This window comes from Motacilla alba, chromosome 10 (assembly GCF_015832195.1).
Source record: "Motacilla alba alba isolate MOTALB_02 chromosome 10, Motacilla_alba_V1.0_pri, whole genome shotgun sequence".
NCBI classification, from domain to species: Eukaryota; Metazoa; Chordata; class Aves; order Passeriformes; family Motacillidae; genus Motacilla; species Motacilla alba.
Window position 1 is genome coordinate 5098201 of NC_052025.1, and position 15831 is coordinate 5114031.

The 15831-nt window shown below is 41.6% G+C and overlaps 1 protein-coding gene across 1 annotated transcript; it reads right to left on the reverse strand.

Annotated features, from left to right (window-relative positions):
* Positions 1-519: 519 nt before the first annotated feature.
* Positions 520-13825, reverse strand: CRABP1 (cellular retinoic acid binding protein 1). The gene is made up of 4 exons (XM_038147669.1): positions 13590-13825; positions 12938-13116; positions 10162-10275; positions 520-850 (listed from the first exon to the last, which is right to left on the reverse strand). Exons 1-4 carry the CDS (start codon positions 13810-13812, stop codon positions 800-802), a joined length of 567 nt encoding a protein of 188 aa, XP_038003597.1. The 5' UTR covers positions 13813-13825; the 3' UTR covers positions 520-799.
* Positions 13826-15831: the final 2006 nt, after the last annotated feature.

The following is a 15831-nucleotide window of genomic DNA, read 5'->3' on the forward strand; positions in this document are numbered from 1 at the left end:
AAAGCAGCATTCCTCATCTTTATTTTTTTTTTATGGCCAAAACAAATAAAGTCTGTCAGATTCTTCTGGCTCTCTGATCAGGCCTGAGGTGCTTGGGTGTGATGACAATGAGTATTAGTCACGATCACAATGTCATTTGTCCTGTAGCAGGAAAGGGAAGAGGTCTCACCTTGTCTTGTCTGGTTCAGCTTAACCTGAGTCCCAGCAATCACAGCATACACGAATTATTCCTCAACAGGGAGGAAGAGAGGACAAGAGAGAGAGGAGGAAGAAGGAGAGAGGACAGAACAAAGGAAAGAAGCAGAGCTCTGGGTTCAAGAGAGCAGCCTGCAGCTCTTTGAAAGGCCTTGCCATGCACTTGCTCTCCATCCCTTTGTGTTGGCCTAGGAGGTGTTCCCTGACAGCACAGAACCTGCCAACAGCAGGGAAACTCCACACTGACTTCAGCAGAGGGTCAAAAGTGTTTCAGTCCTAGCCAAAGCACTGCTGGGTTTTCAATTAAAAACACCCCCAAACAGCTATGATTTATGCCCAATACATTTAATAACCGAGGAAACCATAGCAAGTGACAACTACAAAATACAAAGCAGACATGAAAATTGATGGCATAAAAGTGGAGAGGAATAGTGTCTGAAATGAAAACTGAAAGCAAAATACACTTAACAGAGGATCTGGGTTCAGATACAGCACACGTGGTCACATACAACACTGCATTAGTAACAGCACACACAGATACTCGTTATACTGGGGATTTTCACAGTTCTCCACTTCATCCCAGATGACAAGTAAATTGATGCTTTTATTCTCTTACATAAATTCTTGTGCACACAACATCATCAGCACCAAAGGTCTGGAAAAGAAATAAAAATCAATCAAAAGAGATAGAACCAGCAAACATTTAACACCATTTCAAAGTGTTATTTTTACTAAAGTAACTAGTTCTACAGCAGAAATGCTTTTTCTCATGTCTTTTGACAGATGAGAGTAAAGAAAGAAATCATCCTGAAAGAGGAATGCAATGTAAATGACCTGTTTTTCAAGGCAGGGTGGATTTTGTCAGAATGATAAATGATGCATAAATTCTCTTTTTCTGTAGTTTCTTGGCATGAATTGATAAATAAACATGAGAAAATAAAGTGAATTTGGAATGCACTGTTGTTATATTTAGAAACAGTTGCAGCACTTTGAACTAGAAACGCTGAGGGTGGAATTCAGATGGCATGTTCCAAAGGTGTTCTTTGATATTTGCAGATAGAAATCCAAGCAGGCAAATGAAGTCAGGGGAGGAAAGATGAAGACCAGGAGAATGTACACCTGTAAACATAGTGCTGCTGCATGAAGCTGACAGCCCCTGCTGGGATACCAAAGCCTCTCTTCCAGGCTGCAGTGTGGGCAGTGGCAATGACAACCTTCCTTTAGGACACTGTGCCCTTGACCAGTGAGTTTGTTAGCCATGAGAAGGATCTGGAATGCCCTACAGATTATCAGAACATGTAGGCAGGACAGTGATTGTGGGGCTGTCTGAGAAAGCCACCTGAATCCCAAAGTGTTTGTATGTAATTTCAGGTCTGGCAGGCTAAAATTTGAGCAATCAGACATGAAGGAAACAATAGGGGCAAGAGTGAGGAAATAGAGACTGCAAAAAACTTCACATTCAGCTGTGCAGACAGAAGGTTTTGAGCTCAGCACTAACAAGGTCTGAGTTGGGATGTCTGGCTGTGGTCACTGCCAAGGTCTCACAAAAAAGCATGCATTAAGAGCTACCCCAGTGCATTATGAAAATTCAGCTGGGCTATTTGTTTTAATGCTTTCTACACCTGTTTTGGCCAATAATTTGAAAAGACTTGGCTTTAAAACTGACTCTGGCTAACACTTTGTTCACTTTGTTGGGGGACACAAGTCTGTTAGTATTTTGGAGATACAGACTTTGTTTTTATGCATATCAATATCATATCAGTGCTTAATATATATTTTTAGATTTTACATTATTACATCTGAAAATGAACATTAACAGATGTGGATAGTTCTCTAATGTTCACAGCACCAGCTTCAAATACCCTTATTATGGCTTCCCTCAACGTTTCCAAATTATCCACAAAGGCAAATTTATTTCAGCAGGAGTTTTGCCAGAGAGAGGAAGTAAGAGTCAACATCATCCAGGGCTCAAGGTTTTCTGTGGAGACTGCAAGATCCTTGCAACAGTGATTGTCTTTCACACTCAGGCACCGTTAAGCACAGGGAGGCTTGGGTCCCCTGCTGCTACTTCAACACAAATCATAAACAGTAGTAAAACAATTCCTGCGTAGTGTTCTCCCAGAGCTGGCACAGCCCTAGTCTGAGAGCTGGAGCTGCACAGCCATGCAGCCACAGGGTGAGGTGGGAATGGATGAAACATCAGTCAGTTCTAATGAGAAAGGCTGCAGCAGCCGTTTGCCAAAACTCACGTAACCTCGCTGACAAATTTATGTCTGCTCTTCCAGGCAAGTTAAGAGAGAAACTCCTTCCCCTAAAGCTAAGCAACAGCAGTTATTCTCAGAACAGATCAGCAGTTCTATTGAGAAGGAACACTGCAGGGAAGAGTAGATGGAAATAGATGTGATGCAAAGGAGCCACTGTAGATCTGAGCTTCTGAAATTGCAGTGTCAGAGCTTGCTCCTAAGACATCAGTGTAGTCTGACTGGCAGCTTCCTTGGAAGATTTACAGGAGGGAGTGTGGAAATAAAGATTAACATTTGTGGAGGAAGAACAAAGACAAGACTTTCTGGGAAAGCTCAGTAGTATGGGTGAGTAGCAGCACCACAGACCGCTGTGCACTCAGAGAGTCAGAGCTCAGCATGTTTGTGACACAGGACAGAGGATCCTCACTTTGTGCTTCCAGCATCCTGCTAGACTTCTGGACTTCTGAAAATTTCAGGCAAAGGACTACATTCAAATTACTCTGGACAAAAATGAAGCTCAGAAAATATGGACATTTTCAGGGAATCCAAATTTTAAAAAATCAGTTGCTACACACAAGGATTCCACAACGCACCGTTCTCAGAGTCTGGAAAACCACTATAATTTAACACAAGAATGTCTTTAAATCTGGATTGCAAAGAGATAGAAATGATGCAAAGCACAATTACAACATGTAACCACTGTGCGCTTCTCAAACAACCAAGACATCCTTTCCTTGAAGACCCAGCTTAGGTTATGTGGCCTCTGACCTTTTTCAGGAATAAACTGCATTTTTTAGCACTTGGATTTCATAGCTTATACACAGTCAGATGATTAACAACGTAATTGAAGCACATAAAGGGCTTTATTATCACAGTAATCTACAGGTTTCAATGTGTACTTACACAAAAGGTGTTTTCCTATCTTATCATGACTCACTATCATTTGTTCATAAAACTCCACTCAGTGTTACTAAAGAAAGCAAGGAGGAATATGTTCAAACTTGCCACATTCTTTTTCTTGTGGCAACTCACAGAAATGTCTAATGTACAGCTGGGCCCAAGGTCAGGGGAGGATCCAAATCCAGAGGGTGCTATTCCTCTATTCTTCACATTTAAATCTTTGTATTCAATGGTAGGATAAAGCAGTTTAGCGTCTATGGTTTTAATTCTAGACTCAAAAGAAATGATCGTTCCTGTCCCAATAGGCAGACTTTAAGGATTTCCATGACCCAAAGCAGTAGAACTTCCAAATGAAAAGAGAATGAGCAATCCTGGCTATTTGGTGGTGAAGTTTCATCAGAGCAACTGAAAAAAGGGCAATGCTAGCAAACTGTAATTTGGATGTAACAGGAAGATGCAGGATTTTCAAACACCACCTTCTCATCGGCTTGGAAAGGTCCCACTTATCACAAAAAATGCTACAAGGCAAGGCTTTTATCTAAATCTAAAATAGGATATTAAATGTGCAATGACTGCAAATTACAGAATTGTTTTCTTCACTTAGCTTGTCATAATCTGTAGCTAAGAGTCCAAAAGCACACTGCAAACAAAGCCCTGCACAGGGGATAATCCAATAAATTGACCTCTCTCAGTTCACTCAAAATCTGATGACCACTGACATCATGAGAGATTAAAAGAGAATTACAGGGCAGTAATATATTTCTGTAGGAGCAAATCTCCTTTTTGAAGGCCTTCTTTATAAATATTTGCTGAGGAGGCTTTGTAGTGAGTGGAGCACATGGTATAAGGAAGAGTGTCATTGAAACCATCACCTGGGAAAGATCACTTCTGCCACTGTATGCAAAAATCCCTTTATCTGCTCATGACTGATCAAAATGCAGAGGCAACTTATAAAAGGAAGATAGAATCTATCAGCAAACTGATGGAGAAAAGAAGGTATTACTTTATTACTTAAATGAATCCTCAGAAAAGGCTTTGTCCATGTGCACACTTCCATGTTATCTAGAGCAAAGATATAAATCTTCACAACAAAGGCATGTGGCCTATTTCCATTCTCCTCCTGACTCCCACAAAATATTAAGAAAGAGGTTGATCCTTACAAGCCCATAGTCACTGAATGTGCAGCCCTCACTTTCAAACTTGGCTATTAATAGCAAATCACCCAATTCAAAACCTCATGTTCCTCAGCATATCAATTGATAGCACCGTGCAAAATTAGTTAATTTCTCAAGGGGCCTAAATGCCAGCATTTGTGTTTGAGCAATGCTATATTATACAGTTTCTTCAAAGTTATGCAGCAAATGAATGACAGACATCTGAGACATTGGTATCTCCCAGTTATAGTTGAAAGGCAGTGCACATCTGAGCTACCAGTGATACTGCAAAAGGCTGCATTCAGGATCGGGTGCAGCCAGAATGCAAAGGGCTTTGGCTTCTTTTTTTGTTCGGGATGTGATCCAGACAAGGCTGTAGTAATGAGCAGGGGCTATAGATCTCTAAGCCCCCTTGTAAATCTGCTCATGGCAAAGAGTAAATTAAAGCATTAGGCCCATGCAACACACACGTGTGCATTATTACAGCTTTCTGAACTTCTGTCAAGGCTGCTCTAATGGGAACAGCAGCAACCCCCTCATTCTGAGCTTGGTGTCACTAGACCCTTCATTTGATAATTGATTTTATATAATACATTTTCCAAAAGTTACAGAAAAGTTTAACGCTTAGGTAGTTTGACACTGGTTGATACAAGGTTTAGGCACATCATGCATTTCAGCATTCTGCTGCAAAATCTCTTTCCAAATCTGCATTGACCCTATTGACTACGTTTAATTTCAGAAGTCAGCAAAATAATTAAAAAAATGTTTGCTCACTCATCTAGGCTCCACAGTTCACTAGTTTTAATCGACGATGGCATGATTTTTCCAAGGAGGGAATGTAGAATAGAAACCATGCTTGAACCCCCACCAATGTTCTGATCTTTGACCCTTGCTACAATTGATTCTGAGAACCCCTGTGTGATAGGTGAACTGTGTAAAATGTGGTCAGAGGCTGTTTTTAAAGCCCCTCTTCAGTAATCATCCACTTTAAAACGCTTGTATGTTACAAATTAAACTTAAATCGATAGAGGCATGAGCAGCTGTGAAAGCAGCAATGCACCTAAGGTTTGGATATAAATGTATCTCATTTGAATAGCCAATATTTGTAAGCAGTATCCTTCAACTTTGCAAAGAGCAGATCTTTTGTTCTGCTGACTTACATAAGTGACTGATAGCTCATTAATGTCCCTGACGAAAACACACAGCAACAACAAAAACATTGTGAGTATAATAAAGGGAAGAAAAGGCACTTAATTCCAGGTCATAATTTTCAAACAAATAAAAGAAATACATTTTTTTTGTGTTATATTCCAATCTTGATTGCTTAAATGCTAATCCAAGTATAGTTTATGATTGTAGAGTTGTAAATACAGATATCCTGACTCCGTGTCTGCATTACAATCCTAAAGTACAATACAATATAAAGATGCAGCCAAGACAAATAAATGTGGACTTTGGTGGGGAACTACCCTTTCTACCCTCCCTTGCTTGCACATTCCACGTAATTTTTATCTACATTGTCCAGTAATTCTAAAAATGCAGCGCTGAAATCCCAGCAAGTGCATCAGATGAGATTAGAATAAACAGCTCTGATAAAAGATGCTGCAATGTTCTAGTTTTAGATCAATGTTCTAGTTTTCAGACCATCTTTTTATAATGCAGAACTTGATCCTCACCTTCCTTGGCTGAAAGAATTCTTTTTCTAACAGGACTTCAGGCCTACATCTGTCATTGTATGAGCCAAATATTATTTATCTACTAATAAGAGCAATTTTATTCTCCATGGTGCAAGGAGCTACGGAGAACTGAAAGCAATTGAAGGTAAAGAAAACCTTTGCCAACTAAATAGTGTGTTCTTAGCATCTGTGTACCAGAGGACATGATGTGACTTGCAAGACCATCATTTTACTCCAAGGAAACATCTTTGAAGAACATAAGGAATTCTTCTGCCAGGGTGCAAGAAAGATTGATAATTATAGAGTAATATGGTTTCTATTTAGCTCTGTGGTAGTCATGGCAATTAAACACTGATTTTTTTAAATTATTATATGGGCTAATAAATTAATTTTATTTTATAATGCTGTGTTGGAGAGAAAAATATGGCCTTACGTTAGGAAAATACCATAATCAAATGAATCCCCTAAGCAACACAGCATTTGAGATCAAAATTATATGGCAAAGATCCAACATTTATGGAGCCAATTCCAACACAGTAAAACTAATTTCTTACCTCCTGCCTGTTACCCCAAGCCTTTCTTCAATTCATGCCTCAGTCTAACACAGTTTACATTCTTTCTTGCAATTTCTTTCAAACTGGGTATGACTTTTCTTGATTTCTTCTGGAACTTCATCTAATAGCGAATAAAGAGTCTCAAGAGTCCTTAAAAGAATTTTTTTGATAGAGAAACAGAAGCAGAACCTTACTGAAGCACATCAGAGAGAGCAAAGGAACAGATAACATTTCTTAGGTAAGCAGGGAGATTTGAGAAGTGTGAAGATGGGAATTGTTAAATATTTGAATCAATATGGATAGCAAAAGTGAATGAAAATTAATTTCAGAATTAAGATCCATAAGAAAGCTCTGAGGGTGGAAGAAGAAAGAAAGCAATTCAAGTTTAATCTGTAGCATACAAACATTTAAAAGTGGTTGATTACTGATGAAGGGCTTTAAAAGAAGAAGAATACAGAGATCTCTTCTTCTTATTGCAATCTTGGTTTTGAAGAATTAAGATATAAGCGGGGGTTTGCAGACTCAGATCCACGGAAATTCGCCAAGCATAAAATAAGATCATCTGATGTCAAATCTTTGTTCACTGGAGTGGTGAAAAACCCAAACATAGTGGATGGGCAAGAGATCAATTGAGTCTTCTCTCTAAGGGCTCTTATTCCTACCTTGTTCCCTTTCATAGCTGCTGAACACACCTCAGCCAATCCCTTCAAATAGTTTAGCTTCTAAAGCCCAGTTCTCTGAAGGAATGTTCTGGGGCTTTAAAATTAGGGACCACAGACAAGTAAATGTAGCTTCTCCTCTTCTGTCTCTCTCCAACCAGTAGAACCTGTTGTTGCCTCCCAGCAGGGTTAATTTTCAACTTTTTTTTTTCTTTCTTTCTTTTTTTTCTTTATTTTTTTTTCCCAGAAAGGCCATTTCAGCTTCTGCAAAGGACGAGAGGTCTCACACCACCATTACTCCCAGAAACACCTCATTGCTGAGCTTTTGGCTGTCAGATCTTGAACGTCAACCCACATATTTAAAAGATCTGTGCATTCAGTCCCATTAAATGCCATGAGGGCTTGAAAATGCTTGTCCTGAGGATGAATTATTGTCATAATACTTTATAAAGCAAAAGAGGTCACTATGCTCAAAGAGGTAGGAGAATCTGTACATCATATTGAATAGTAAAAGCAGAGAGAGAATGATCTGGATCACTTGGAAACAAATACGAAATTTTCATAATGGCCACAGTAAAATCACACCTTGCAACTAATGAATGTAATTCCAGTTTGCCTGAGATGGGAAGGGGAAAATGGTCTGGGGAAATGGAAACTAGAAAAAAAAGTTAACAAAGCCTTTGCAAATAAATCAGGATCATTTTAGATAGGAGCAGGGAGAGGAAATCACTGTAATATCAGGTGCTAGACCGCTAGCAAAACAGTATATGCCATTCTGGTTTTCTTAGTTTAGGAGGGAAATTTATAAATTGGACAGGGTTAAAAAGCACTCAAATAATGATTCAATGAAAGCTTTCTTTACATTGAAAGACTCGAGGTCTTCCAGTGGTTTAGCTTCACAACCAGAAAGTTCTTCTAAGAGGTGGCTTGATCGGTGGTGTTAAGAGAAGTATTTGCAATGACAAATTCTAGGCATATTATTTAGGTTCTTTTATACGCAATATGTAATGACTGGAAGTTGAATCTACACATACACAGATTAAAAGAAATTCTAATGGCAAGGAAATTAACCAGGAAACCGACTTATTGAAAGTTCTGAGTTCCTATAAAAGGAAATATTTTAATAAGCAAGTTGTTCTAATTTATATCCTAATTGGAAAAATAATTAATTCACAAAAGTTCAACAGACTGTATTAAACAAGAAAAAGCGTTAGATGGCTTTAAATCTTTGAATCCCTCTAGTTTCTTATCCAGGGTCATTATTCCTCCCCAGCAGGGTAAGTTCACATTGATGCTAGCAGGAGGCAATTGTATTATGAGCGGCTTTCTTGCTTTGCTCAGAGCAGTGCACTTTATTTAACAGCTGCCTCTTCAGCTTGTTGCTTAAATAATAAACTACAAAAATGTATTGTTAGAAAGCTGGAAAAGTTACAGGAATAACTTTTAGTTAGAGAATATATTTTGTCCACTGCATTTCATCTAAAGATGCAAGGAGATCAAAGTACTTTGCCTTCTAAAGTTTTGTGATAATATAAAGAATTCCAGTGGTTGAGTCAAAAGAAATTATGCAGCATTGGAGTATTCATTCATTAGAAACCAGTGTGATTTCACTAACAGCACACCCCATGTGGGTGAACAGTTCCAAGATGTCTGAAATAATATTAACACCTTAGAAGCTTTTTGTTTATTTTTGGTTAGGTTTGGGTCCTGTTTTTGTTTCAGATACAATCTTAAAAACAGAACTCCATCTGCTTTAGAGAAACACTGGGGAGGCTGTTTGTTTTTTAAAGTGCAGAGGTTTAGCTAGTGTGATAGTTAGAAATAAAACCTCCCTGCTTTGATGTTTTCTTACCCACCACTCCAGGAGCCTGTCTTCCATGTCCAAACCGATGAGGCATAACAGTCTAATCAACTATTTATCCAGAATTCACTAGTTAGAACATGTGCATTAGAATGATTCTGAACTCGAGCTGAACTGTGCTACTGTGTCTTTACTCAGGTGCGGACACTGGCAAATTAACCTGGAGCGACTACTGAGGAAAGATGCAGCAAAGAGAACTCCAACAGGAGTAAGCACAATCTGAATAAAGAAACCATGTGTGACTGAGGGTGGGCACGGCCAGGCGGTTGCAGAGGTGCTGCTCGGAATGCCCACAGTCACCCTGCTGCCAGATGGAAGCTCACACACCACTGGCGGGATATTGACTCTGTATTTCTAAGAAACTCATGAAGGCGATTCTCAATCTGACTCGGAGGTGATCAGGGAAGTGGGGAAGGTGGCAGAGATATGGGAGGAAGTGACATGTTTTTCATAAACAGGAGGGATTAGAGCATGCTAACAACATGCATATCTTTCCTGTTATATTCCATGTGACCATGGATAAGAAGAAGTATGCACATGCCTAAAAAGAAGATTCTCCAGAAATGAGGTCAAATGCCTTGATCTCACTTTCACCAGAGAAAATCTGCAATAAATCAAGCAATTTCTTTGATGATGTTGTGAATTTACAGAGCAGAAGTGGCCACCTTGTAATTATTCTACCAGTACTAGTATGGTGAAAGTTTTAACAATTAAATGCAAGTCAGAACATGCATCTATATCCATTTGCTTAAAAAAAAAAAAAGGGAAAAAAGCAATGTATTAATTGTAAGGTAGAGGATTATAAAAATGGTAGTCTTACAGATGGATTTAAGTAAGGAAAAATAATAACTTATACTATGTGGTAACAAAAAAAACCTGTTAATATGGTGCACGTATTGAGGGAGTTCAAGGTTCTTACCAAAATCAGCTCATCATTAGCTAATTCTCTAGTCCAGTATGTTTTGGGACCATCTCCTTCAATAAGAGTTTGTTTGCAGTAGATCTTGTTTTCATTCTCCCAAGTGGCCAAACTCTGCAGGCAAGAAAACCATTAGGAAATACATGAATTATATTCACCAGCAGCATGAGACAGAGACAACAATGAGCAGTAGTGAGAATAATTGCTCCACTAAAGGAGCAACACAGAGATAGTCAAAGGCAGAGGAAAAAAGTAATCAGTGGAAAGTGTTGAAATAAAAATTAAGGTGTGATGGGGCATTTTGGAAAGAGGAATATATTAGTAACAAAGTAATTGCAAAGGTGTCTTTTCAGTGTGAAGACGCTCAGTTTCCATTAAATGCTTGATGTTGGAAAGTGTAATTTAGGAACATGCTAATGTAGCATCTACATCCCCAAGCATCTTTGTAAAAATGATTTGATCTGACATGTTATTTATCACTACAGAGTCCCCTAAGAGTAAAAGCATAAACAATTGTACATATCAAGTTGTAGTCATAAATAATGCCGTATTTGTCACTTACTGCTCTATGGCACTGTGCCAAGTTAACTGTGTATTAAACATATTGAGCTAACAAACTAGAATAAATCACAGCTAAATTATAAAAACATTGTCACAATTCAAGTGTCTGTGATATTACTTTTTTAAGGTTGTGAGTCTGAAGACTGAAATACCCTTGGGCATTTTTCAAAGCATTTGAATAACGACTATGAAACCACTGAAAAAGAAAAGAACCCGAAACGACATGATTTTGTTAAACTTTCACAAACAGGCAAGCCCTGACTCTGTTGCTTTTCACTCGAGCACTGAACTATTACTCCACAGTGCAATGGAACAGCTGTGCAGAAGGATGCCCTGTAATAAATGTTCAAGTAATTGCTTTATAACTACACAGGGGAGGCATTTATTAGGCTGTGATTATATACATGTACATATACATGTATGTGTGTGTGTGCGCATGTGTGTGCCTAAATTCAAGTTAACACTTCCCAGACTTTCCAAGGGAAAAACCCTTTACTTTGATTAAAAATTAGCTGTTTACTTTTTAAATACTTTTCAAAACAACGGATTTTACAAACCAACAAGCCATCTCAACTGGCAGTTATAGAAGCTGTGCCTTGAAGTACAACCATATATGATGCACTCTTTGTCTGCACAAACAATGGATCAAGTTAGTTGGCAGTACAAAACCCTCCACCCCATAAAGTATATCAAAATCTATCACCAGTCAGCAGTTTTGCCAGATACTGCAAACTACATTCTGCAGTATTATTTTATTATCTGTCAGTTTCTGCTCTGTGGCCACATCTTGGTTATATACACACAGCAGTACTACTCATTCCTGAGAGCGGACTATAAATAATTTCACAACACATGGAAAAAATTTACTTCTTCACAAAACCCATTTCTTTCAGGTTTTTCCAACTTTCATAGCTTACAGCCATAATTATTGTTTTTCCATCTGCAGCAATAAATCCTTCTCTAGAAAGCGGGTCACATTTATTGTATATGCATTATGCATGAAGACACTTTTGTCGAGCAAGATAAATTAACAAAGCCTGCAACATTTCCTGGACAAACTGTTAAATATCTGATAACTCATCCTAGAGAGCAAGTGGATATTCTAAATATTTACTGATTCCCAGAATCTGCTTCCTGTTTCATACATTTATGTTGACAGCAATTGCACTGAAGACAGTAAATTCTGAATTTTCAGTGATAAAAACGGTCTCAAAAGCTGACCCAAGAATTAGGAGAGATCATATTTTGGAAAGTAAATTATTTCACCAACACTGGATACTTTTAAAACTGGATTCTCATTTAAGACTATGATAATCTTTATTTGTACTTCTTTTATAAGAGTTTTATATATACTCATACATACTTCTTTATAATTATGAGAGTAAACTGTCCAAAGAAAGCATAACTAACCTATGCCTTCACTAATGGTTTTCAAAAGGCAGCTATGACCACAGCCCAGCTCCCCAAATCTCAGATCCCACTTATCTACACCAGCAAGAACATGGTGTCAGATGCTGCTGACCTAAATCCCCCTCCACAGCCACAGAAGTGGTTACAGAGATAGAGGAGCAGGGTCTCACATGCAGAATCAAGCCCAAAACACTCCAGGGAATGCTCAAGGACTTGGTATAACTGTGGCTGGTGTAACACCTGCTGAAAGCCTGTTTTACACTGCTAAAGAGCTATCTATCAGTAAACTGGACATATGCACTTGGCAAGAGTGTGAAAGAGGATTTCAGCCCCAACCAACCAACAGTCTGTGATCCTGCTTGGTAACTCATCTGATTCAATGACAAAGGCTATGTCAGATTTGTGCACTAAATCCTGACTCTTGAGGTCTCTCTTGCTCCACCATTTCCCATGTTTGTGTCAGGGACAGAAGCTGGGGAGAGCTTTCACTGCAGCTGAGGTCTTCAGGGGAGAAGGAAGCGAAAAGAGAAGAACTAAACCCTGCCAAGCTGGAAACCAGATACCCGAACTCTGCTTTTGGGACATTTCATGTCCTGTTGCCTTGAGATTTCAGTTTTATCCCAAAAGAGGGACAAGAGAAGTGGTGACCATCAAGAACCCCTAAGAGTGCTTCAAGAAGAGGGTGGAGGGCAGCAATGCCACTGTCTGGGGACACGAGCGGCAGATGTGTTTGTCCCATCTAAAAAGAACTTGGTAACACACACAACCCCCCACACATACACACATGCCCCAGCTCTCCTCCTACCCTGCACTTCCGTCCATCCACCGTCTCCTCCTCAAAGCTCTCCCCGATTTTGAAGTTGATCTCAGTGGTGCGGACAGTAGTGGAAGTTTTGATGTAGAACTGGTCCCCGTCCTGGCGGATCTCCACATGGGGTTTGGAGGCGGCTGCCACCGCCACTTTCCTGAGCATGGCATTGACACCTGGGCGAAGCGGGGAGGAAGCAGAGCTTGAAGTCGCCAGCCGTGCCCTGGGCTCACCTCGCCCAGCATCACACAGATGGGGGAGCGGGTCGAGAGGCCGGGGCACCGCGCGTAGCCCCACGGCACAGCTGCGGCGCTCGGCAGCGGCGGCGCTCCGGCAGCTCCGCACGGCCGGCACACGCGGGCTCTCGCAGAGACAGATCCCTGCGGCAGAACGCCGGGCCAGCGGCAGCCCGGCTCCTCGGGCAGGACCGCCGGCTCTCGTCGGTGAGGCGGGGACCGTGCCGTGCCTCGACCGCCCCTCCCCGGGTAGGGCTCTGAGCCATGCTCCGCACCGGCGGGAGCCTCTCCTGCCCGCGGCCGACGCGCGGAGCTCTCCCGGGAGACACCGGGCACCGGAGCGCGGCTGCAGCGGCCGCCCCGTGTCCCCTCCCGCGGGACACGGCCCGCTGCCCGGCTCCCCTGCCACTCACCCAGCGCCTTGAGCAGCTCGTCGAAATTCTCGCTGCTCTTCATCTTCCAAGTGCCGGCGAAGTTGGGCATGGCGGGTCGGGCGCTACGGAGGGCGGCGGGGACGCGGCGCTGCTGCTCGCTCTCCGGCTCAGGCACCTTGTGAGTGGGGCGGACCGCGGCGGCGGCGGCAGGGAGAGCCGGGCACACCCACCCGGCCCCCCACCCCTTCCCTCGGGCCAGCATCACACCGCCAGACAGCCGGCCCCCTCCCAGTCATGGCCATCCATCCATCCATCCATCCATCCATCCATCCATCCATCCATCCATCCCGCCCTCTCCATCCATCACCGTTTGCCGCCTGCCTTGCAGGCTCCACAGCTGCCTCTCCTGGGGCTGCCCAAGAACGAGAGCCCGATTGCCGCTTGTCCGACAAATGAGGGGCACAGTGAGGCCTTGATGAAAAGTCTCAGAGGCAGGCAGGGAAGGCAGAGGGCTATCCAACCTGGCGCCAGTCTCTCCAGGCTTCTGCTGGGCTGACCCCACCACGGCAGGGCCGAGGCACAGCAGCCCATCACACCGAGCCCCTGCATGCACGGGCCTCCCAGCTGCCAACCTGCCCCCAGCGCTGCTCGCTGGGACAGCCAGCAGGTCCAAGGGGTGGCAGGGAGCACTTTCCAGGACAGGGAACTGTTGTAAGGAAGCTGTCACTGAGCCCTGTGACTCGCCCTGAGCTGGATTTCCCCTTGGAGAGGGGTGAAGGACAAAGAGATACACGGCACCTAAAGCATTCCCCGCCATAGCCAGGCACTCGCAGGGCTCTGTGGCACCGCTGGCAGCAGCTGGATGCAGGTGCAGAACTGGCATCACCAAGAACAGGGCTCATGGCGGTCACAAGCTTTTATGGGGAAACACAGCAAGCTATTTCACACTTACTTAAATCAGCACCAGTGTGCTGAAGATTAGAGTGCTGTTCTGAGCCCCTCATACTTTCCATGACCATTTCCATTGTCTTTGCTTTGAATCCCTCAGTTTCAGGCCAAAGATGCGAGATTTAAGTCCCTTATTGCAGCTGATTTATCCACATGATAAAATGGAACAGAATTTGACAGGTTAAGGTGTTTGGAGTTTTTCTGCTGCTGTTGTGCGTAAGGAAATAGTCAAAACATTCAGAGGCCTGTGATTTCCCACACAGAACAGAGCCAGATGTATTTTAATTATAGGAAAACCTTTGCTGAACCAACTTCATGGTACATTCACAATCATTCTTCACTTGTTAGATTCTGTAAAATGAACACGTAGGTTACTTGAGTTATGTATAAAGTGTGTTTACTCTTGGAAAATGAATAGTTTGGGGAGTTACTTTAGTATGTTAGGCAGGATTCTTTATATGCTGAAATTTGCTCTCATTTTTTACTCCAGGAAGAACTTCACCTGAGAAAGAACCATAAAGCAGAACCAAGTATTTGTCTGTTGATTGTCACTCTTGTTCTACTGATTTTTGTTTCTGCCTTTCCAGAAGAACACCCTGGAGACCTGGCATAGCTGTTTAATGGAAATATTTTGATGAAAAATTTGTTTTTTTTCCAGGAAATGAACATTTCAGAGAAGAATATGTGTTTTCAATAACAGGGTTTGTCTAAAAAGAGAAACAGCGCAATAAAAACCCAAAACAAAAACCAGAGCACGAAGCATCCTTCAGTTGTTTTAGTAAATGACAATAAATTCCTCTCCATCTGAAATACTTTGTTTAAAATTTCAAATCCCCTCAAAGAAAAACACTTCTGAAAAAAAAAGACAGACACAAACAATTTCCTATTGGAAGTAGGTTTAAGATTTTCAAATGTAAGGCTGCAGGCCCAACAAACACATACCAAGCCTGTATATTGTATGAAACACTGAAGAAAAACCCTGCTCAGACCCTCAGTTTCAACTTCCCAACTGCACAACTGAAAACATGCTACATGCTTTGCTTGCAGAATCCTGCAGAATGGGTATACCTGGAGCCCAGTGGAAGTGTTATGGCTCACTCTTTGCAGGACAAAGTCCTCAGCTACCTATGACAATGAGGCTGAGCAGCATAAATCAGATGGGAGCTCCTATATGAGAAAATAAATCGGCTCAGAAGATTTTAAGGAAGGAAAAGTTCTTCTTTAAAGGATCATTTAAGCTCTTTCGTTTGCTGACCTGCTGATACAAACAGAACTATTCCAGCAGATGTGACTTGAGAGTGTCTCTAAGATGTAGGACACGTGTTCCAGGTGT